Source organism: Corvus moneduloides, chromosome 3 (genome assembly GCF_009650955.1).
Source record: "Corvus moneduloides isolate bCorMon1 chromosome 3, bCorMon1.pri, whole genome shotgun sequence".
Classification (NCBI taxonomy): domain Eukaryota; kingdom Metazoa; phylum Chordata; class Aves; order Passeriformes; family Corvidae; genus Corvus; species Corvus moneduloides.
In genome coordinates this window covers 90,722,738-90,746,576 of record NC_045478.1, presented here as the reverse complement: position 1 = coordinate 90,746,576, position 23,839 = coordinate 90,722,738, and the positions used below count along the sequence as shown (strand labels likewise).

The window sequence follows — 23,839 nt, the reverse complement described above, 5'->3', positions numbered from 1 at the left end:
GTTTTCTTGATTGGAAGGCAACCCCTTCTCACTGGAAGAGAGTCTCTTTCCCCACCGGCAATGAGGTGAGGTGGTACAGAATAACCATGTCCTAGCCATGCCCCCTCCTGGCTACTGCAGAAATTAGCCCTGTCCTGGCAGAACCAGAACAATGGGGAAGCCAGGAAACGCAGAAGCAAAGAAGACTTCATAATCATGTATTTACAAACTTGTAGATAGTTCAGAAAGTCTGAAAAGCCTGCTAAGACAGGAAGCTTCCACGAATAAATCATACTGCACTGTAAACACAACGTTTCATCCCTTACAGACTTGTTGCCCTTCTCCCCTGATACATATAAAAAAGGAATGCTTACACAAATGTAAGGGTCTTTCCTGCTCTGTGTGTCTCAAATTGTTTTGCTTTTTTTTTAAAAAGGAAGACTGGATTCTTCCTTCTGGAAAAAAAAACCAACAAAAAAAAAATTTAAAGAGCTACTAACCTTTTTCGTTGTGTGGATTTCTTTTTTCTGAAATAAAAGAAAAAGGAAATGATGGTCATATTTTGAAGTATTTCCGTATTTTGAAATCATTTCAATATTTTGAAATTTTGCCTCTGCTTCAATACATTTGAATAAATAACCTGCCACATTAAAAGAGAAAAAAAATGAACTATTTTTCACACCCTTTCTCTGGAGTGCCTGAAACAGTGAAAAACACCTTTCAACACCTTACTTGCCTAAAATCTTGCTACCTATGGTGGTGAAATTTACAGAAATAGGAGTATACATCTTTCTGTATCAATATGTAGCTAGAAACTCAGTATAAAAACGTGCTAAAAATATTTCAGTAACCATCAGGGAAAAAAAAAAGAAAAAACAGAAAAACACTTTTATGTTGGAATGATGACATTGAGAGGTTTTGAGTTGTGACTCCAACAGAACTGGTTATTTCAATACTTGTTGAAGGAACCATGGTTAAAATCTAAATAAGATAGAGTAAATTTGTCTTTTTCTACAGTACCTTGTTTTATTCCAACCAGTAGTAGCTTTTTAAGTTACTAAAACTCTTCCAAAGACTTATGTCATCAAAATAAACAGGCCCTAAGGAACATCTTGAAAATTTAAAAACATAAGCTCTCCCACCCCCGCCCCGCCAATCACACAAGGTCTCATCTTACAATTTTACAACAGAGAAAAATTAACTTTATCAGAGGTAATGGCATTTCAGAAGAATTGCAGAATAGAAGTCAACAAGAACTTTTCTTCTTGTTAAAAAGAAACAAAATTACAAACAAACAACAAAAAAAGCCCCAAACCACTAAAAACCAAATAAAAGATGCTCTGCCTAATGCCTGGTCTGCTGGCTGTGAAGTGTTGGGTACTCTGCTAAACTCAGCAAATGAGGGATGGGCTGTTTTGGTGTCTCAAAATCAGAACACCTGCATTGCTGAGTACACAAACACAAGTTATTTACAGTGCTACTATGAACACAAGAGTCCTACTGAGTCAAACCAAAGACTAGTTTGTGACTGTGGTCAGTAGGAAAAGAGCACAAGAAATGACTTACACTTTCCTCAATATACCCAAGGCTTTGGAAAACAGCCAGAGAAATACATTTTGCTGAACAACCTTTTGACAATCTTTATTTCCCATGTGTTTGTTTAAAAAAGTGATGCTGAATCCAAGATCTGAAATCTAAAAGTCAAAATTCATTTTTTGTTTAAAAAATGCTAGAAAAGCTTTTAAGTTTAAAAAAAAATGCTGAACCTTTAAAAATTTTATCTGTTGCCCCAAGACAACTAAAAATCGTGAGCTATGACAGGACCTTAATTACAATTAAAAATAAGTTTACAATACTAAATAATACCAAAAAATTAATTCAGAAAAGCAAAGCTAGAAGCTGCTAACAGGAAAAGGTCAATAACAATTTCTAAGATTTTACACAATAGCAATGACTTTACAATAAGAAAATAATATGAAGTAATTAGAACAGCCTACCAATGAGTTACTGATGACTTAATGTTCAAGGGCTGCAAGTTAAAGGAAATGGAACAACGTGTTCTATACCAACTTTTCCTTTTAATGTGTTTATCCATTCTATATATCAGAGGTTATTACAAAATAAATCCTACAAAATTCCAAATTACAATTCAGACTTATGCATTGTGGAAACCACATCATCCGCACAGGAGCTGTGCTGGCAACGAAACTCTGTAGTTCGAGGATGTAACTAAATTCCCTAAACTTCAAGAACAAGGTTTGATGGGTACATTTACACAAGAGGTTCTTGATTAGCAAGTAAATGAAGCACCAAAGTGACGAAAATCTGATTACATATACACACTGAAGGAAGAGAAACCCATGCACAAATCCTAAGGGAGATGCCAACAATGTGGTTTCGATAATCTAACGGAAACACAAAACCTTTTACTGCACTTACCAGCAAAGCATTTGGAACAGAGATTCATAGTCTTGCTGGACCTGGGGCAAAAAATAAAAAAAAAATAGAGCTAAAAAATTCATTATATTTCTAATCAATACAGGGAAGTTTTGGGGGGAATGAAGCAAGGGTACAGAGAAGGTAAGATAAATGGCTAGGAATCAAAGGTAAGTGGCTAGAAGTAGCTGAACTAGAAACAGAGTATGGGAAGAGACTTTGTGCAGTAATCTCTTTCCAAGAGTTTCCAAAGCATGACTTCCACACATTTACCTCATATATGAAAATAAACTTACTTTACCATTCCATGTATATGTTACACATTCACCATTCAAATTTTCTATTGCAATGTGATAATAATGACAGACAGGAAGCCCCAAAACATTCCACTTGAATGTTCTACTCCCCTCGGCAACAGCCTCTCCTGACAAATCCTGAATACAATACAGCAATAGAGAGATTAAAGTATTGTACTTATAAGGACACAGACAGATGTGCTCTTGGAAGTCTAGCTGGAATGGCTTAAGCAGTTATTACCTCAAGCTGTTCATTACTACCCTCAGCTGCATCCAGCAGTAATTTAAAATAACCTGGCTGACTTTGCACTGACATGGACTAGGATAGTTCATATGATCCACAAGGGTGGCTCAGCTTTGAGGGCAGCAACCTTCAGCTGAGAGAAGAACACCAGGAGAACAGCAGCAACATCTTAAGCCTCCCAGATGTTTACAAAGTGCTTATGCAGTTACGCCACAAGTGTTCAAACCTCAGAAAGTCAGTAGCCTCACCAAAAAAAAAAAAAAAAAAAAAAAAGGTTATAAAACCTCTCTAGGGCTCCCATGAAAATACCCAAAGCAATATACTATGTTTCCCCCAGTTCACAAAAAGTTCTCCTCTAACATCACATCTCCTTTACAAAGTGACCTGGAGAATTATTCTCAAAAGTTCTCTATGTGTTGGAATACCTTTAGGTAAGAACAAACCGCTTTCTGTGCACACGGCCCAATATTTGATTTGTTCAGCATTCCTGAATCAGCTCTGCCATTATTTACAGCATTAATGCCATCCTGGGCAGGTCTCAAAGTACCTATTAACAGGCAAGGTTGTACCAAAACTGTCCATGCCCATAAGACCTTTTTGCCTCCTCAGGGCAGCCTCCAGCTGGAACATATAGTTTAGCCAAATTAGTTGCACCTTTCTCTTTAGAAATATGCATGCACAGAAACAACTGATGCTACCAAAACAGTTCTTTTCTATCTCCAGCCAAACAGGAATGGAATTTTGAGAGGAGGTCTGTCCCTAACAACACATAACTTATAAAAAACCGTTTGTTATCTTGAGACAAAAAAATTTGACAATTTTTTCAAAACAATTATATCACAAATGAACACATATCAGAATTATAGATTCCCCCCACCCTGAGTTCGCAGATGGTTACTTTGAATGACCGAAGTAAACCCAGACTTGGTCAATTGTATCTTCATACTGGTCACATCAAAACATTACAGATGCTTTTCAATTCATGCACATCTGAAAGCTGCTTTACATCAGCCTCAAAAATTCCGTAAGAACACGTATCACTGCAGATTTGAGACATAAGCATTTGCCAGGTATAGCAAGAGCCACAGACACATGAAAGCTAGTTTTAAATGCCAACAGTATGTGCACAGGAGAATTAATTCCCAAGAAAAGAAAAGCAGAACAGCATTTGTAGCCATACAAATACATCATCAGATTGGTAGATACCCAAAGATTCAGTATCTATGCTGACGGCCTGCACAGATTATCTACCTTCAAGAAAACTGCAAATAAGAACAGCATGGTAAGTCAACATCTACAGCATCAGTGTGCTGCAGTTCAGTGCTCAACTGCTAATGGGTTAGACCTTCTGGAGCAGCTCAATATGCCAGGCAGCACCTTCTCTGCAAAGCCATTAAACCCAGGAGCAGCAAAGAAAAAGAAAGGCAGAGTTCAGCTGGTTCATACTGACGACATTGCAATGGGCAATGACAAATGTTTTCTGTGGTATAATCAACCATCTCAGCTGTTAAATATCAATCCAAAGCCTCATATATTTACTTATCAGCACACCAACAATGGAAAACACAGATGTAAACACAACACAGAGCTCTGTGAAAAAGAGAAAAGAAGGCTGCCATGTACTTCTAACACACAAAACCACCTCACATTTTTTGAAAGGACAGCACTATCGGACAAGTGACCTTGTAAGCCAAGTAACATTGTTACAGTTTCAAGGATCACTTTGTCTTTGATCCTTGTATACGACTTTCCAAGGCATCCAAGTCAGTCTGAAGCTGCTACACGTGATGAGAACCTGAACCTTGAGAGTTTTTTCTTGGTTTCTTTTACACAGTCACTTATGTGAGTGCAGATACATCAACATCACCCTAGAACCAAGAAAACAGCAAAGACAGAGTAACAGCATTGATCAACAGTCAGCTTCTTTGTGAAAATGCAGTATTTTATTACAGCAAAAGTTTTATAAAGAAAATGGATTACACAGTTCATATACATCAAATTTACTAGGAATTATCCAAGAGTCATGTCACTGTAAAGTAAAATGTTTGACAGCTTTTTGCTACACTGCAACTTCCTCCTCTCATTGCTACGATCTCCTCTTTTCAGCAGGCAAGGGTTCACTCACCAGACTTAAAACTAAGCAAATCTGCATATTGCTGTTCTCTGGCAAAGCACATCTTGTTAACCACATCACTGGTTTACATTAATTATTTCTCAGTGACTTCAGAATTCACCAGAACTTCATACTGTCAAGTGAGGAACATGAAAATGTAAAATTTCTTTGTTCCTGACAACCTTCTCAAATATATCATACATCTCCAACATCTGTTATTTCTAGAGATAATTTTATTTGCAACACTCAAAGTTCTGAAATATCAAACAGTCCTGATAACAACACAGCCCTCTGTTTCCACTTCATAGGAAAAAGACGGTCATGGATGACTTTTAGGGAAGGCAATACAATTCCTGTTTCTAGGAACACATAGCAAAATCATGACTGTAGTGGTGAATAAAGCACAGCAAAGCTAGAATTCAAAGTTAGTCCCGGCAATGAGAATTGCACGTTTTAGACTGCAAGTCTTTAGGCTGATACCCAACACTTCTACACCATTCTGACACAGCTGGTTTGGGATATACTTCTGAATCAGATATCAAGTCACCATGGTTTTTAACTAGACATATTATAGTAATTCCTAAATTTCCCTCATGAAAGTCAGCTTCATGTTGAACAGCACCTAATCCAGAATTACTCACAGTACACATTTTATATGTACAATATCCCTATAAGGTCATTTTTATACTGATAATTTATAATCCCCACTTGTACATAATTTAACCTGGTATTCAGAAAGACATTCATATTTATAGATAAATCAAGTCAAATAGAATTGCAGTTTTGCTGAGGCAGAATATAAAGTTAAACCCTCTTTGACGGTACTTCCACCTGTCAAAAAGAAACCATTTAACTAAAGTGTGACACAAAATTATTATGTAGATTGGAAACCACAAGGTGAAGCAGCTCAGAAGGTCAAGTGGTAGACTAAGTTAAAAGCAGAGGATACTTCAAGCCAGATGGAACACCCCAGAGGCTACAGAATGATTGCATGCAACAGTTCTGCAGGGTTTGGTCTGAAAAAAGTGTGGGTATTAAAACTGCCTCCACTGCCAAAGAAAAAAACCCACTCCCTTAACAGTATGGCCACGAAAGCAGTAGCAATGACATAGGGACTTTGAAAGAAGAAGAAATTTACAGAAATGGGAAATCCTGGAAGTTCTAAGATATTTGTACTTTAGGCAGGAAATAAATTGCTAGTAAGGGTAAAAATAAAACGCAGATTTGAGGCTCTCCAAACCATCATCCCGTACTTGTGCTGTTGTGCCTACAACTCGCCACAGCAAAGGGAACTATTCGAGCATTCAGACAGACGTGCACACAGACCACCGTAAGGTCCCAACCTCAGTGAGATGCACATCTGCATCTCCAGTTAAGGGTGCGTAATGCAAACTGAGAGCCAGCAAGGGGCATTAAATAGCAAAAATCACATACTTCAAATCCTGTATGTACTCATATCATGTACCACAACTGGTATGTAACTAATTAAGAAAATGGAAGAGACTGCTTCCCTGATTCCATATTCATACGATACTTCCAGTACATTCTCAGGAAGGTGTGAAGTGGCCTTACCTGCTCCACTAAGAGCACTCAATCTTATAAACTTAACTTTATGCTCTATACTGCCAATCATTCCTTTTATTCCCTGACATATTACAGGATATCATTGCAATGTACAAAATCAATGCACATTCTACTCTGTCTTCACTGGGAGCTCGGTTTTCCTTCCCCCTCTCCCAGTAAACGACTATCAATACAAAATCACATTCAGAGAATGCAGCTGAATTCTAGCCCTAAATCTCAAAGATACAACTGTTAGACGCACAGCAGCTGATCAGAATAAACAGAATCAAAAGAAAATCTCAATCTGAAGAGGCAAGAACAAGTTACATGTGGAAATTTTGTGCAAAGAGAGTTAAAAAGAAGCATAGCAAAATGTGACTGATCTCAAGATACTCAGTCTCCAAAAACAACCTTCTGCCAAGAAACTTAGATAGGCACATGTAATAAATAATGTTTTGTAACAAAATCCTCCATTTTCCAGCAGCTGGACAGGTGCCTCATCAGGTGTCCCCATCCCATCTTTAAGATGAAAAAACAAAAGGAGACCAGAACAACTAAAACTAATACTAGCTTTACTCTACACAACTGCCAAAGGGCAACACAAAATGCTCAGTTGCACCTGTACTAGCACGCCACCTAGACTTCTGAAGGTAATGGTGAACTAGTATTATTAGTGTAGATGCTCACCAATAACAAGAATTGTGCAGCTGTATCAGAGTAAAAATAAATAAAGATTCTACTACAGGTATGTATTTTCAATTCTTGAAAAACAACACTAGAATAATGATAATTCTTGAAACCAGTTTTAGTTCATCTGTCTTTTGATGATGGAAGAATAAGGATTTTGGAGAAAAAATACTTTCATGTAGTGTATGTGCATTAGACATTTAATTTTAAAGACATTAAAGCCACAGATGCTAATTAAATATGACTACAGAATCCCACGTTCTGCATTTTTATTGGAAACAGAGCCTTCCAGCATATCTAGTAACGGTTTGCTACAATTCAGCATTTGCTATGACTTGGTAGCAGGAAAACGTATCCACTTCAGCGTCACTGTAATTGCACTGTTGATTAAATGCAGCACGTTAAATGTTTCTTCCTTCCAGCACAGCAATTACAGTGGGATCACAGTGTCACAACAGTACAAATGTATCTCAGCCCCTGAATGATACCTGTCCAAAGTTGGCAGGGGCCGTATGTTTGAGAAAGATTAACACAGTATGAACCACGTCATTCCTTAGTTAAAACTAAAGATGCTCCCTGTATGCTCAGCACATACTATGTCATGCATTTTGCAACTTAGGACGACTATACATATGTAAAATCAATGCATTTATACTACTGTAGTTAATGATCTGTCACCATTTCCATTAGAAAGCAATTTTCAAAGCCTTAGACCTCTGCTAAGAATTCACCCTGAGCTGAATCCTGGCACGTGGCAAAAGCAAAACCATAGCAGACACATTTACTTTCATCCAAATAAATTAGAAGGATTATTTATTATTAAAAGAAAATCGATCCAATTCTGTATTTCCCTGACACTTTTCATCATTCATTTAGAGCATCTAACACTTCACCTTGTACATGAGAGAGGTTAATTAGGCTGTGTTAATAAGATCCTCAGTTGCCCTTTGAAAGTTCTATATATCCTGTACACTAGCTTCTGAAGAAAGCCATTTTACTTTTCTAAACCAGAAGTCACCTTACTGATTTCATATATGCTGCATATTTGATATTTATAGGTCCTCTGTAATTTATGATCTTGTGAAAGTTTTTTGGGCAGTTTAAACAATTATTCATATTTTCAAATGGAGGTAGCTCAATTACTCTTTATGAATGATGCATGCCAAATTCCTTTCAAATAAGAGCATAAGTGAAGCATGGCAAATGCAGGTAGACATACAGAGACCTTGGCAACGAGAAAGTCACATGCATTCAGACACAGATTTTTAAGTGAACTAAAATCTGAAATTAAATATCTCACAAATGCATTCAAAATCCTCTACTTCATCATCTGTTCTACACCTGTAAGTTCAGTGTTAAGAATGCTAGTTCAATTAGGAAAGTGTTATCAGTAACTTATTTTTATGATTACAACTACTATAAGGGGTTTTGCTTTAATAACATCAGTGTTCTGATGTTGGACTTCTCATTTTCACCACAAACAATTTAAGTGTTGCTTATCATCTAAAGATTTTTGGTAAGCTGCTGAAAATGATGCTTCAGTAAGTGAGCCACACGTTCTTATCTCACTTTGAAATGAAATGGAGGGCAAACTTCATGAACATTTCAGTGTACTAGTGCAATGCCCTTCTGGCAGCTTTCCACACTCAAAAGATATGCTGATATAGCCCAATGAAGTAGCTGGATCCTAATTTATTATTTTTTCAGTGGGTACACTAAAGCATCCTTTTAAAACTCTATGACAGAAAGACTTTTTATGTTTTAAATATACAAAGACACTGAAGTGCTCAGTCAACAATTAGTCCAGAAAAGAGCACAAACACACAAATGTAAGAGGGGAGACTGTGGAAAACACACAGTAAAGTAGCTTAATCTTACAAAATACACAAAAACACTGATAGAGTTTTCACTGAAACCCTTCTCCAACAATTCTTAAAATAAAACTGCAAAAGAATCCAGTGCATCTAAACTAGCTAAGACAGGTTGTAAGAACACAGACCTGATTCATCTAGGTTTCTAGCTGAGCTTACAATGCTGCTGCCCTCCAGTCAAAGCTAAATGGTTCATATTCCCCTGAATACACAACTTCACACTTTAAAAAAAAAAAAATCTCAGCAGCAAAATTATATACCAAACATTCCTCTGACAACGCCTCAAAATCTTTTTCAAGAAGATGTGTAGCCTCCTATTTAAAGGACAATTAAAAGGTTGGAATTCTAAGAGAGTTGAAGAAGCCTTTAGTGAAGTAGGAATAAAATTTGAAAGTTGTGATCCACCCACCTTCCACCAATTCCTCAAGAATATTATTTTTCTGTGTATTGCAGGTAATAACTAACATTGCCCTATGACAACACAATCATCCTCCTGAGATTTACAATATGAGATATTAACTTTATCTTTTTCTTCAGATCAGACACTCCAATAAAAGCTTTGCTGATATGAAGCACTCAAAAATCTATTCCATTTCTGTTATTCCTTTTACCACAGATCAGTAAATCGATACTAAATAGTAAAACACTCTTAGAAAAAAAAAAAAAAAAAACAACTGGAAGAAACCTCAAGAAAGAAACTATTTTGTCCCGACTTAAAGGTATGGGTAATTACGTCTCAAACCTCACCAGGAAACCCTCCTAAAATACCTCCTGACCTGAACTGCCAGATTTAGCATAGAAAGTAGGAAAATGTGTGATACTTGCTCATTTTAAGCCCAGTGTGTCTCTTTGCTATGCAAATGCATAGAGAAGCATTACATTCATTACATTTTTTTAATCAGTTATTTTTCTATGGCAGAAGTATACTTAAAAATGCCTGCCATTGTAACAGCTTAGAATGGTCAGAACTTTTGAATTCTTGGTGGGGGGGGAGACGGAAGCAGCTTTGCAAAGTATGTCCAAGACTGTACTGTTCATGTCAAGTAACATTTAAAAGGACAAGTTATGTAAACTGGTTTAAAGATGCTGTTTTTTATTAGTATTAACAAATTACACTGATATAGTCTGGTATAAGTAATGCGCCATGTGTAGTCTCTCAAAACCTAGCAGAACATGAAAATTATAAAACACAGTACTTTCTTGCAGGGCTCTACATTTCATGTCTAACAAGTCAAACATTAGTCAAGCAAAAAGGAGTTTCAAGTGTTGACCATCCCAAACACGGAGAGAGAAAGCACCTGAAGGTGCACTATATGCAAATGATCTGGCAGCATTAGTCAGAATTTCAATTATTATTTTGACTATTCATTTCTATGAGTTAAAAAGCACAGGAAGCTAGGTTCAGAAGTAAAGCAGGCAAAACAAAGAGAAAAGAGTGTCCCTTGGACAAAGCAAGAAAGCATTACTATTCTGAGATGGGTAAGGAGCTATGTCCTATCTAGTAATGAGCAGATTGTCCAGCAGGATCTCTCACTTGCCTAGAGAACCCCAAAAAGCAGCAATGTTTTGTGAATGAATGACAAACTCCCTTTTATGGTTCTTTGCACTCCTTGGTTATTGAACCCTTCTAGATCTCCATGCCATGGTAGAATTGTGGCACTTATTGAAAAGCAGCTTAAGAATTTTGACAAGGTGCCTACAATCCTATCTTATTACATTGCTCATAAACATGTCTGGAAAAGTTACCAGCATAGAAGTTAGCAGGCATTTTTCCTCCTCCCCATTTAAAATGGGTTTCAGTAGTCCCCAGAAGTTTAGCTGGATGTTCACCATGGAAAATTCGCTTTCTTCCATCCTAGCCTTCCTTGTACCCAATTGTACAGTCAAGAAGCAATGTGGCTCTTACTTTGGTCAGTGCTGCCTCTACAACCGATTGACTACACACAGACGTTCTCAGGTGGGAAAATGTGGCTATGTCTCATGGTCCTATTTTAGAAAACAAGAGTACTTCAGCTCCTCCTCAGGAACTTGAAATGAATTGTATTAAGATTATGCCTACACTAGGAGTAATCTGCCAGTTAACTAAACTAAACGTTTCTTAAAGCAGATCTACCTATACTGTCAGAAAACAATTCTGCCCTGCTGTTACAATTGAAGAAAAGTAAGAGAAAGAAGTAGGAAAAAAACCCACATAAAAAGTCACTATTTAAAGTGGAATAAACCACCCAAGACTATCTTACTCTTAGCACAAGCAGGTTTGCATGTTCCTCTTGGCCACCCCAAAATTTCCGTCAATTTCCTAACAGTTCTCATGTGGAACTCTGTACCAGATTTTGCATCTATCAGGTAATGAACAGAGGCTCCCACCCTAAAAAGAACCATCTCACAGTAAAGAACAGAGTGTAACTCTCTTGCTATATTGCAGAAATATTATGAACTAATGTTTTCACCAACACATTACACAAAGTCTTGGCTCAGAACAACACTTTGGATATTTAACCTTGAGAAGAGATACCCTCTCATAAGTAACTTTGGAGTTTTCTAACAGTTCAGCATAATTCCAACCAATACAGCACTTCTAACCAGCATAAAACTGCTTATAAATAATTCGTTCACAATGTTTCTGTGTTAAACATTCAACTTCTGAAGAGTCTGAAAAAGACTAAATAAATCAGGTAAAATTTAGAACAACAAAGAGTTAAGGAACAAACCAACACAAACATGTTTGGCAACACCACTTCAAAAAGCAAACAAGCCCTCAAAAAAACCCCGAAACACTTTAGGCAAGAATTAGACTGATAATAACACAGACTTATACAAAACAAGACGTGAAACTGAACATAGAAGGTGCAATTTTTTCTTTCCCACATGTGCACCCAGGCACAAGCACACGTAAAGAAATACAAAAGCAGTTATAAACTAACCACCATTAATTAGTTCAGTGAAACATGACATCTCATAGGCTGGGACCTACAGCTTCATGGATAGCTCATATAAAGCAGCATCCTCTTTTCAGCAGTGCTCAGAACAAAGCTGCCTTCTCAGGAGCTTCTAAGACACTCTGGATGCTGGCCATGGGAACTGCCTTCAGCCCCAAAACCCTTCCCTTGTTATGAGCGGTGTATGCTCTATGAAACATCCCAAATCAGTCCATTAAAAGATAAATCCCAAAGTGGGGGGTGTAGGGGGTATGGAAATCTGCAGAGTTAAGAAATCCAGAAAGAAATGGAAGTCCTTGAAAGACTGAATAGGTTTTTTGGGGAGAAGGGGAACGTTATTTTGGGGCTTTTGTTTGGTTAGTTTTGAGGTTTTCTTAAGCTGTGATTAAAACACTAAACATGAAAGATATTTTAAAGGCTGAAAATCTGAGCTTCTCCCTACATTTTCAACACAATTTCCAAGACCTGAGCTTGACCCAGGGAATGCTGCTTAACGCCATTCTCTTTTCAAGCAAGGGATTTTAGAAAGTTAATGAGTTAACAATGTGGTAGAGTTCAATAACTGAACTGCAAGTAAATGTGCTCCTTCCCTCAAATCCTATGATTCACATGCCCAGGAGGAACAGCTGCCTTAACTCTACTTTATCCAGCTATGTTATTTGAAAACTCTTCTCAAATTTACTTTGAAGAGAAAAATGCTTAAAATAAATCTAACTGGGCTAAAGAACTACACATTAAAATACAGATTATAATAAACATCCTGAGCCCAAATGACTTGAGCCATAGTGTCCATAATTTGTGGTTGAAAAACAGGAAACAACCTTAAAATAATGTAATGCACCACAGTGTCTATGTCTTGCTTTTTTCAGCATTCTGAATGCAAATGCATGATCTCCAAGAGCAACTACAATTGAAAAATACAATAGTACTCCAAGTTTTTTCAGGAAGAAAAAGCATCTTAAATACTCCACTACAATTCTAGAGGGAGAAAAAAAAAGTTATTTGCTAAATGTAGATTTTAAACCTGCCTGTCACTGATATAATAGCAAATACTAAATTATTATTATAGTAAATCTCATTAACTACAGTTAGCTTATAGGTCGGGCTACTGGTCTTTCTGTAATTGCAGCCATACAATTTGGTTCTAATATAGAAGAACTAAGTTTATTAAGTTACTGTAGTAAAGCTTTTTCAAAACAGGGATGAAGAGCATCTTATGCATTCTTTCAGTGGACCGTATTCTGGTCTTTGCTATTTTCTTTTATCACATGTTAATTCAAGTTAACATGCACCTGACTCACTGAATAAAACTGACATGTTACTAATCTATGTTTATTAATTTCTTCCACAGAGAGAACTGAAATTCATCAAACAAATACCTGATAGAAGAAGAACTCTCTGTTATGGGAAAGTTTACTGCATAAATGTTTGCATGTTTAACTTTCTCTGTAAATAATGAAACAAAAGGATGCAATTAAATAAAAGTATTTTGAGACTTAATACATAAATGCTAATTATTATACAGATGTTTTTCCTTTTTTCTTTTAAATAGACCAATATAATCTTTCCATTCTCTTTTGCAGCTATATGGTCACTACTACTGTCAAGGCATTGATCAGGAAGTCAACAGCATGAGGTATCTTCCATAAGAACTGAAACAGAATGAACACAGTACCCAAAAAACAACCCAGAAAGCATCAGTGCTGAATTGGATCTATCAGACAAGTGTCACAATGTCCTAATAGAACACTGGCATTTTTATGCTAGATTATTCTGAGTTTCTTATTTTTGCATCTTTCAACTCTCCATACCTTTTCAAAATACTACATAAAACTACATTTCTCAAAATTCTGAAAGGAAACTACAGCAATTTCTTTCCACATATTCAGACTAGGTAGTTACTATAGCTATTCCAAGAAAACATTCTTATTTAAAATATCCAAGGGCTGGGGATCTTGTTGGAGTCCTCAATTGTTTTGTTTCTGACGGTGATCAAGAATCGTTCTCTCTGCATGTTCAAATGCAGCATGCCTGAAAATCAATCTGTTAATATTCCAGTATGAGCATCTGTACCCACAGAAGTAGAGAAAGGATCGGGGGAAAAGAACAGATTCACGATACATTTCAGGTATCTTTCTTCATACAGCCTGTCATCTCAGGACTAAAGGACTCGCTACCTGACATTTTAACTAACACTTATCACTGTAAACGCTGCTGCTGCTATCCCTGACACTGAACAAATCATTCCTCATGCTGTCAATCAGCACTCCTCACAATCTACTACAAGCATATTCCAATCACTTACACATGGGCTAACTTCCAGCTACCACCCATCAAACCTTGGGACTCCTAGGATTTGTTAAGTTGGAACCAGTGGCATGAACATCAAACTCTGTTATTTACTTGATTACCACCTGAGAAGACAGTCAGATCTACAACAACAACACTCTCTAATCAGAAGTTTAACCTTTAGTTTCTTAAAGCTATTAGGGTGAATTGGGAGCAAAAGAAATAACGCAGGTGTTGTGATACATATGTAACTACAGCCAACTTTGAAAATATCTTGTAAATATAATTCTTAAGCATTCTTAAAATCACTTATTTTCCTGAGAGACATTTATGGTATAAGCTAGGTATGGGTTAAATCAAAAGCGTTTCTAAGAAAGACCAGCTGTGTCCCACAATGTTCACTAATACAGGAGACTATTTAATAGTAAATATTCCACCTGTCTTTTCTTGAGCACATCCTGTGAAGAACTGGAAAACTGTTCCAGTGTATCTAATTGACCTCCTAAGGGAAAGTGGACCAGACTCCAAATCTCAATTTAGCTCTTGGCTCAAAAAGTCTGGAGAACTTTAAAAAAAAAAAAAATAATCAGACATGGCAATACTAAATCAGTTATTTACATGCAACAGAAACAGCAAAGGAACTTGGGGAGAGACTGCTCATCTTTTATTAGATGGTGCTCACTTCCCCTTAGCCTTCACACATAACCAAGGTAAGAAAATTAAATTTACTGTTTATATAATAAAAAAATGTTATGACTCTATATACCTTCAAATATACCATTGGTCTAACACCCATGGGTTGCACCCAGCACCCTAAAATGATGCAGCATTACATAAAAGTACCCACACAGGCAGGAGTTAGCATACTGCCTGTCTGTGCTACAAAATCCATCCTCTGGGTCTCCACTAGTTTGCAGTGAACATTTATAATTCTCCAGGTACTCTAACATCTGTGAAACATTTTACAACTCAAACTATCAGCACACAAGGGTTTCTGCTGGTGGAAACACAGAATCAGCTGAACTACTAGAAACACTAAAGAGAATTTAATGTAAAAAGGAAATGTATTACAGAAGCAGGCTACCACACTTCAGTACCAGCGGGTGAGTCTCAACAGGACTTACAGCAAGTTCAGAATATCATCCCTCAGGTCTACAAAATCCAAGTTAAATCATAACCTGCTTACACTTGCATTGCAAGGCTGCAGTGAATACCATCTGCAGTGGGCACTACTATATGATAATTTAGACTGCAAATGCCCATGACTGCAAATACATCTATAGGGAAGAAACACCACTCAACAAAATTAGCATTCAGTAATCAAATACACTCATTGATGTGGTGGTCTTTTGTACTATTAGAAGGGGAAATGATGAATACTGCATTAAAGGAAACACAATAAATCTTACAACTTGACATATTACAGGATTCAGTATCATGTATGCAAAACAACCCAGAAAACTTACCCAGTAGAGCAAAGAAAATATGACCCATTACACAAAAATGTATCTGTTTGCCTCCTTTTTACAATGTAAGAATCCTGGTCTATTATTTCCTGCTTCTCTTTTTGGCACAATAAAACTAGGAAATCAGAAGATGAGAGACTGAACACATTAGGAAGTGTTATCACCGAGGAAAGAATCTGAAAAACAAATATGAATATTTACTATATTTAAGTAGAATAAGAGAGTCATTTACAAAGTGCTTCAGCAACACCAAAGTGAATAAAATAATGATTTCAACTCACTTCCTGCTCCCTCAGTAAAGGTTTGCAGGAGCTCCCACTTCTGCTCTTGAGACTTTAGTAACTTCAGCAGAAGCAAAGAAGCAGTTTGACACTCGCAGCAGTTCTATTGATAAATTTCCAAGGCTGTAAGTGTCTCTATAAAGGTTAAAACAACAACAGAAAAAAAGCAAGTGAGACTCTTTCAGCAGTCCCTTTTTAGAAAGGTAAGTGGCTTAGTATTTTCAAATGGCTGGGGCTTCAGACTCCAGAATTTTATTTTCCTCCAAATTTCATTTGCAGGTCATCTGAGAATGGTAATTAATAGACTTTTTAAACATTGAAAAAGCTTTTGATTTTCTATGCATCACACAAGGAATTTTGTTTCCCTATGTCTTAAAAAGGGGTAACACAGCTTCTTTGCTGAAGTCACTATAACAGATTAAATGTTCAAGTTAATAAGAAAGCACTAAGGTCCACGGCCTCAGTCTAAGCGAGATATATAGAGAAATATAGATGTACACACGTCACAGAATAGTCTGAGTTGGAAGGGAACCACAAGGATGACCAAGTCCAACTCTTCAAGTGAATGGCCCATACAGGGATCAAAACCACAACCCTGGCATTATTAGCACCATGCTCCAACCGAGATAGAAATATGCATCTATAGATGGATGGATGGATGGATGGATAGATAGATGGACAGATGAAAATATATATATTTGTATTAGTATACTGTTAATGTTGTCAATTTATGGCTTGTGGAATGTGCTGTCTGGAAACTCTAAACTGACTAGAAACCATAAGCTCAAGCAGTCAGCTCTAGGCTTTTGCAAAGCAATATAAAGATATATTGCTTAAAAGCCATTTTCTCTATACAACTTTCTAAACACACATTAAACCCTCACACTCGAAATAAAATGCCTCACAATTATGAAACAATATTCTTCCCTGTTACAATACTCATTCTAGGGGAAAAAAAGAAAGAAAAAAAATCAACAAAAAAAGCTCTTCAAAAATCCACAAATCCTCCATTTCCCCAGCTATCTTACACTATTTTTCTATTAAAGCTAAATTTCCTTACTATTTGTGAATCAGTGACCAACACTTTCCTAAAACTTCAAGATGCAGACAGAATTCTAGCTTGCATTTAACTAAATCACCTTTCATAGTTTACCCATCAGCTACAGCAACCATCACTCTTAGTAGTTTCAGAGGAATAAAAGTTATATTCAGTTTTGTATTTTTGCTACTGTCCAAGAGAACCATGACTATGCTGCAGGTTTCATTTCTCCTTTTAACACCTATACTAAAACTGGTCACATAATGTGGGCAAGGTTTGTTCCTGTAATACACTGTGAACATTTCATCCCAGAGCACAAGATCCAGAAGCCTCCTCAATAATAGTGACAAAATGATTCAAAGGAAAAAAAAAGTTTTTGAACTACCTGCCTCTTACCTCTCAGCTGCCAATGGGACAGACTGTCATATCTGTCTTTCTTTGTTCTGCTTTTTGTTCCCTAAAAGTAAGCATCTTATTTTGAATCATCACTTTCAGATGGAATAGAAGTATTACATCTATGGTTTTAAAAAAAAAAAAAAAATCCTGTGAATTGGACTCCTCAGTTGAATACTCTGGTCTTCACTCTTCAGTGAAGCTTCCCTGACATGCAAAGAAATGCACTTCTGTATCAGGCCCAAAGGTTTTGAATTTTCATCTTACCATTATACAGCTGAAGGTCAGTGATTGCAGCTGCACATCCACCATTTATAGCATAATAACAAAAAAAAAAGCTGTATGATTTTATAGAAGTGTCTCAAATAATTCAAAGGCTGCTTATGGGAAGGCAGAACACCCCAAAAACATCAGCCTTCTCCATAAAAGCTGTGTTGTATGAAAGCTTTAGTTTTTGTTGATACCATATGTAATTACAAAAGCAGAATTTGTGTGGATAGAGTAATGTGGTTTTTTTCTTTACTGATTCATTTTCCAAGACATTGAGGCTTTTGAAACTGTACTGAATCAAACATTACACCCTGGAATGTCAGAGTTTACAGCTTGTCGGGGCCCAGGGACTATTTCTTACCCACTGTAGGTATCCACATCTCACTGAACCCAGACGGGCTTTTTTTGGGTGCATTTATTCTGGCAAACACTGCTAGTAAAAGCAAAAATATTCCAAATACCTTTTAAGTTCACAAGATTGAAGGTCAAACATGCATACTAATGACACCTATTGTCCCATGTTTTTTGCCCTGACACCCCTCCTCTAAATTTAACAAGGAAGTATGGGAATTTGAAAACCTGCTGACTCAGGATACCCAAACTTAAATATATTTGAAACACTTTTTTTTCCATTACCATCATCTAAATTATTCCCCCCACACTAGTCAATGTGTTCAGCAATCCTGTCCTGTCCCCTCCTTCAAACAAGTTATTTGATTACTCTGTCGAGGAAAAATCCTATTGCTACCAGGGCTGCCAGATTCCATGAGATACTTAAAACATATTGCACAATGAGGCTGCAGAGAAATTCATATAGGAATTAAAATGCAACAGAATGGACCGACTACATTTAGGATTTCCAAATTCTTCCCTCAAACTTGTAGACCATTTTGCAGGCTGTAAGCATACTCATGCAACAAATCTGCAACGTTTTCCAAAGAAAAATTACTGTACTTTTTGAAGCACAACAAATACCTGAAGGAATTTCCAACTCAAAACTGAAAATAAGTCAAATAATGCAAAAATTTGGTATACTGCTACAGGGTCTGTCAAAAAAATAGTCTTAAATAGAATGTGAACATAATGCTGATAAAGTATTTCTTCCAAAACAGTTTGTAATCAGAAACAATAGTAGGTTACTGTGGAGTGATGCATCTTACTAATGAGGAAAACATTTATGTTTTTGTACACATACAAGACGATCTCTGTCAATAATTAAACACATAAAAGAGTAATCACTAAGAAGTTAAAAACCAAAACCTGCCTTATGAAATTATTAAATAATTATTGTGAAACTACAATGAAAATAACTGCACTCCTGTCCACAGCCATAGAAAAACATTTCATATTGGTATTCAAAAATATTAATGTCACCATGTATTTTTTACTTATTTTCAGATATGCAAACTAGGAACAGAACTACAGTTAGTTAATGGCATTCCTTCTTTAAAATGTTCTGAAATTTTCGTACAAGACTGAATGTGAACTACAGATTGCATATAAAACAGTTTTCATTCTGTTGCATTGCCAGTTGGGGAAAAGATTAAAATGTAAAACTGTATTATTTATTCCAACATGTAACTCCTTTCAGAGTTGTTAGAAGTTGGTTCAATATTAAACATATACATGTTTTCTAAAAGAAACCGACTCCATTGTAAATGCACTTGGGTCAAGTCATACTTAAGCCTATCAAATGCTGACTCTGCTACTGAACTAAATCACCCCACTAAGATATTCACCACAGTTCTGGCTCTGGATTCACTCCTACAAACTTACAATCACTGTTTGATCACATTACGTAAGTATGGATGGTAATGTAACATTTTCAAAGGCTCCTGAGTCTCAAGGGGGTTCAACACACAAGTCATTTACATGCTTTGAAATCATTTATTATATTTAGATTTTCAGTGAAGGATGCTCAGTTACAAGAACTATGTTTGCTTTGTTATTCATGAAAGATAATAAGTTCTTTTTGGTTTTAACCCGATCAAGTTATTTTCAGGGCATCTTTAACTAGATAAAAGGCCCTCCCAAGAAATTATCAAAACACAAGTTGCACAAGGAAAAAAATACAACAGACCCTATAATTCTCTATCAGAATTCAGCTGTGTTTACATCAGTCTTAAGCTTTTCAATATTTGAAGGTGTACAAAAACAACCTCAGCAAGCATAACCCAGAAGATGAGACTGTAATACTCTCTAGAATGAAAATACCCATTGATTCATGATTTCTATCAATGTAAAGTAATACTATTCCATTTTCATGCTCCAAGGCATAGTGAGAAATTTTAGCTGTTTTTCTCACAAATCTCTTTCAACCTTATGCCTTTCAGCATCATCCTTACTCCTCTTAATGACATATGAGAGGGAAAATAAAGCTTGAGTTCTTCCTTACTGTCTCCTAAAGATGGAGTTTGATAATACCCATCTACTGCAACAAAAAGTTGTTCTGTGCTTCCTCTGAAATTGAGCTCAAATGACTCCTCACTGGTTGTACAGTGTGCAAGCAACCCTGCCCTCTGCTCTTAGTCATCATACAAATTCTGCTCCTGTAAGTAGCAAGTGATATAACAAGCAGAGATCATTCAGCATTCCTCATACACACCTTCCATTCCCAAATCTCCCTTTATGTTTGCAGTAGGATAACAAATAATTTGATTTTCAATCTCCTCTGCATTTTTTCCAACTTTATACTTTTGTAGCTGAATTTATTTGTATCTCTACCAGACACAGGTATTTCCTGGTCTATGTTGTATTACTTTTACGTGTTTTGGAAAGCAATTCCATTTTAGGATTTTGAACTATTCTAGTGCAGAACACACTGATTTATTAACAGTTGACAATTCTGCATAATGTCAACTTGCCAAATTATTTTTCCAGTTTAGGGAACTCTTTGTGTGCCTAAAGTACAAATAAATATTTTCATGTGATTGCTGTTCCAAGTTTAGGTTTAGTAGAATTGAAGTGTTAATGAAAAATGTATTTATCTTACATTTCAGTCTCTATGTGGCAGCTCTGAAAAGCAGGATGTACATGGCTATCACTTGCAAATAGTAACAAATCACATAAAGCTCAAAGAAACAAGTAGAAGCTTTTCTTTTTTTGAAAAACCCAGCATTTCCTATTTATCATCTTAGCAATGCAGCAGTACAAGAAAGTGTTATACAATAATCTGCCAAAACATAAATAAAACCTGCTAATCTCATTTCCTCTCAGCATCTAACTAATGAGAAATGCAACTAAGTAAACACTATGCATGCTAAATCACAGGGGGGTTAGTTAAGTGTTTAGGTCAATCATCAAATGTGCTATCAACAGCAGTAAGTCTTGTTTGGAAACAACTTTGACATAACCAAATCTGTTGAGCTAATCAGTGACCCACAAATCTAAACTCCCAAATTTAAATAGACTGATCTACACCAGGCCACTTTTGCATTTTGAACATGCAAGTTCTGTTAATTCATACAATTAATTGACGATAAGTACTTCTAAACTACATAAAACCCATCAGCAGCCTCTTTTACACAAGTAAATTATCAGGATCTCTCAAACATCTTAAACCTTACCCTCCAATGTCCTACTGACTCCCTTAAGATCTAAAGCAAAACTGTAAAAAGCATTGGTGCTTATCATTCTGTAATGTGTTCCTTACTGTCATAATTCAATTGCACATAAGCAGTGAGGTTTTTTATATAAAGAGTTTTAAGCAGTATGTGGAGAAGTTTGCAGTGTCTACATAATAAGATAGATCCCACTTTGTGACTAGCCACTTGACATTTTCCTTATAAATTTATAACTAAAGCCTTTATGCAAGTGCAGCAGAACTAAAATTTAATGGCTGGAGGACAGACAGAACAAGGTCACCCAAAACTAATCTATTCTTTCGTTGACAAAAATAAAAATACCTAGGTTTTCTTTTGTACTTGGAGGACTTGGAAGAAAAGGCAACAAGGAAACGAAAGGAATAATCAAAATGTGAACATGCTTTACCCCCCCCCCTTTCTATCTCCTTTAAAGTTTTGCCAGCCTAAATTTATTCTCGAGTGTTTGTGGACAGATGTTTTTGGACAGTCTTCTTCACATGGTGCCTGGGAAGCCGAGTCAGGAGCTCTGTTCCACTGCTGCTCAGGTGAAAGCCCCCTAAGTAAGACCACAGCCACAGAAGGCAGCGTGGACCAGCTGTATGGGCAGCTCACTCTTCTCCACTAAGTTTGCACTGGTCATCTCTCCACGGGAAATGGAAGAAATGAGTTGCTGCATGTGTCCTTCGGTGGCTGACAGGTCAGAGAACAGCACTTTCTAGAAAGGGAGTCAGTCAGATGTGAAGATGGGATGAGACCCCCTACCTAATGCATTCTGCCTTTCTCCTACTTCACACAGCACACTTCCCAGGTCTCAGGCAACTGCATTTCAATTACCAGGGTAAAAAGAATTCAGAATATATATTTTGCTTTAAAGTTCAAGGGTTTTAAACGTCTAGTGAAAAAAAAAAAATATCCTTCATCCCACATCCTTCATTCCATGACAGGAGAAGGAAACCTTTACAGCGAGTGGTATTTTGGCTTTTCCATCTTCAGTGATCCAGATTAATGTAAACTGTAATCTTCACAGCTGTCATTTTCACAAGGTAGCTTTTACTATTTTCTAAGTGTTCAAAGTAGACAGCCTAGATTTATTTACATGAACAAAAACAAGGGTATCACAGCATTTACAGAAACTATTATATTATGCTCACCAGTTTCCTATTTTGGAATAACACAGAGAAAGTGTGGGAACAAGCCTCACCTTCTTATTTTCCTCTAATAATGGAGACTGAGGGAATAAATCACAATCAGTACACTTATTTCATCCAATTCCAACAGCGGGAAATCAGGGCCAAGTTAAATATTTTATTCGCATGCATGCAAACAGCAAAGGCTCTTTCGTTAGAGCAGCTTTTTATGCATCTCTGAAGGCAATCTCAGGCAAAGGCATGGTGAGCAAGCAGAGTGATCATTAACAGCAAGTAACACAAATGAGCCCCGAAACCTTACCTCATCCTGAACTCTCGTCCAAGCTATGCGTAACCTTCTCAGTACACAGAACAACAAGCAAGTTTTAACCACCTACCCACTGTGACAGGCTGCAGCTGCAAACTGCAACTCTACTGCTTCACTAACTATGTCAAATTAATGCTGAATCCTAAACAGAAGCAGGAGTTAAAACGAGTTTTAAAAATTAAGCGAGCTGCAGTATCAGCCCATAACTCTTCAATTAACTCTAGTCTTCAAGTAAAATAAAGAAGAAAAATCAAGGTTTCCATGACTCTGCCTGACTTTAGGCTTATCATCAGAAAACTGTGCACCTTCTTCAGCTGCATCCTTTACACATGGAAGGCCCCTTCTGAAAGGAGCCCACAGAATCTTTTATCACTCTCTGTTTACACTAATGAATGACAGAAGTCTGAGAAATTTAGTGACAGGTAACAGAACTAAAAAAAAAAAAGTGACTTCAGCTATTAAACTAATGAATAGCAAATATGTAAATTACTAACTTCACTTACATTGTTTTCTTGCCCTCTTACTTCCCTAAACTTTTACTCAACATCCTACCCTGTGCAAACAGTAGACTGACAGATGACAACTTTGGATTTTCAGCTAAGCATCATTTTTCTCCAGTCCATTCATGCAGATGATTTTGCTCTATTTTGGGAAAGTAAAATGACATCTATACCCTTTCAAAGAAAATGTTTACACTTGCCTAACTCAACTAGACTCAAAGTGACTTAAACACATCTCTAGCTTCTAGATGGTAGATTGAAAAGTGCAATCTTTTGTGGTAAGGAGAATACCACATTTAGTGTTTGCTACATATCATGCCAGAAACAGGGGTTTCTGAACAACATACACATGTAAACAGCTGAAAAAAATACAGAAACATTAGATCAGGCCACCTGTCCTGGCTGCTAGAAGACACTTATCTTTCATGTCATTG

General features: G+C 36.7%; 1 protein-coding gene across 3 annotated transcripts in view; it reads right to left on the bottom strand.

Annotated features, from left to right (window-relative positions):
- ZFAND3 (zinc finger AN1-type containing 3) overlaps positions 1-23,839 on the bottom strand; it is a 139,534-nt gene that overhangs the window by 103,376 nt on the left and 12,319 nt on the right. For 2 of the 3 annotated variants that reach the window (XM_032102728.1, XM_032102729.1), the window contains exons 2-3: positions 2,419-2,459; positions 480-506 (exon numbers count right to left, since the gene is read on the bottom strand). In XM_032102728.1, the coding sequence (XP_031958619.1) occupies positions 480-506; positions 2,419-2,459 (68 nt within the window). Of the gene's footprint in view, positions 1-479; positions 507-2,418; positions 2,460-15,883; positions 16,058-23,839 lie in introns of those variants that run through there. The other variant, XM_032102730.1, reaches the window with a different exon arrangement.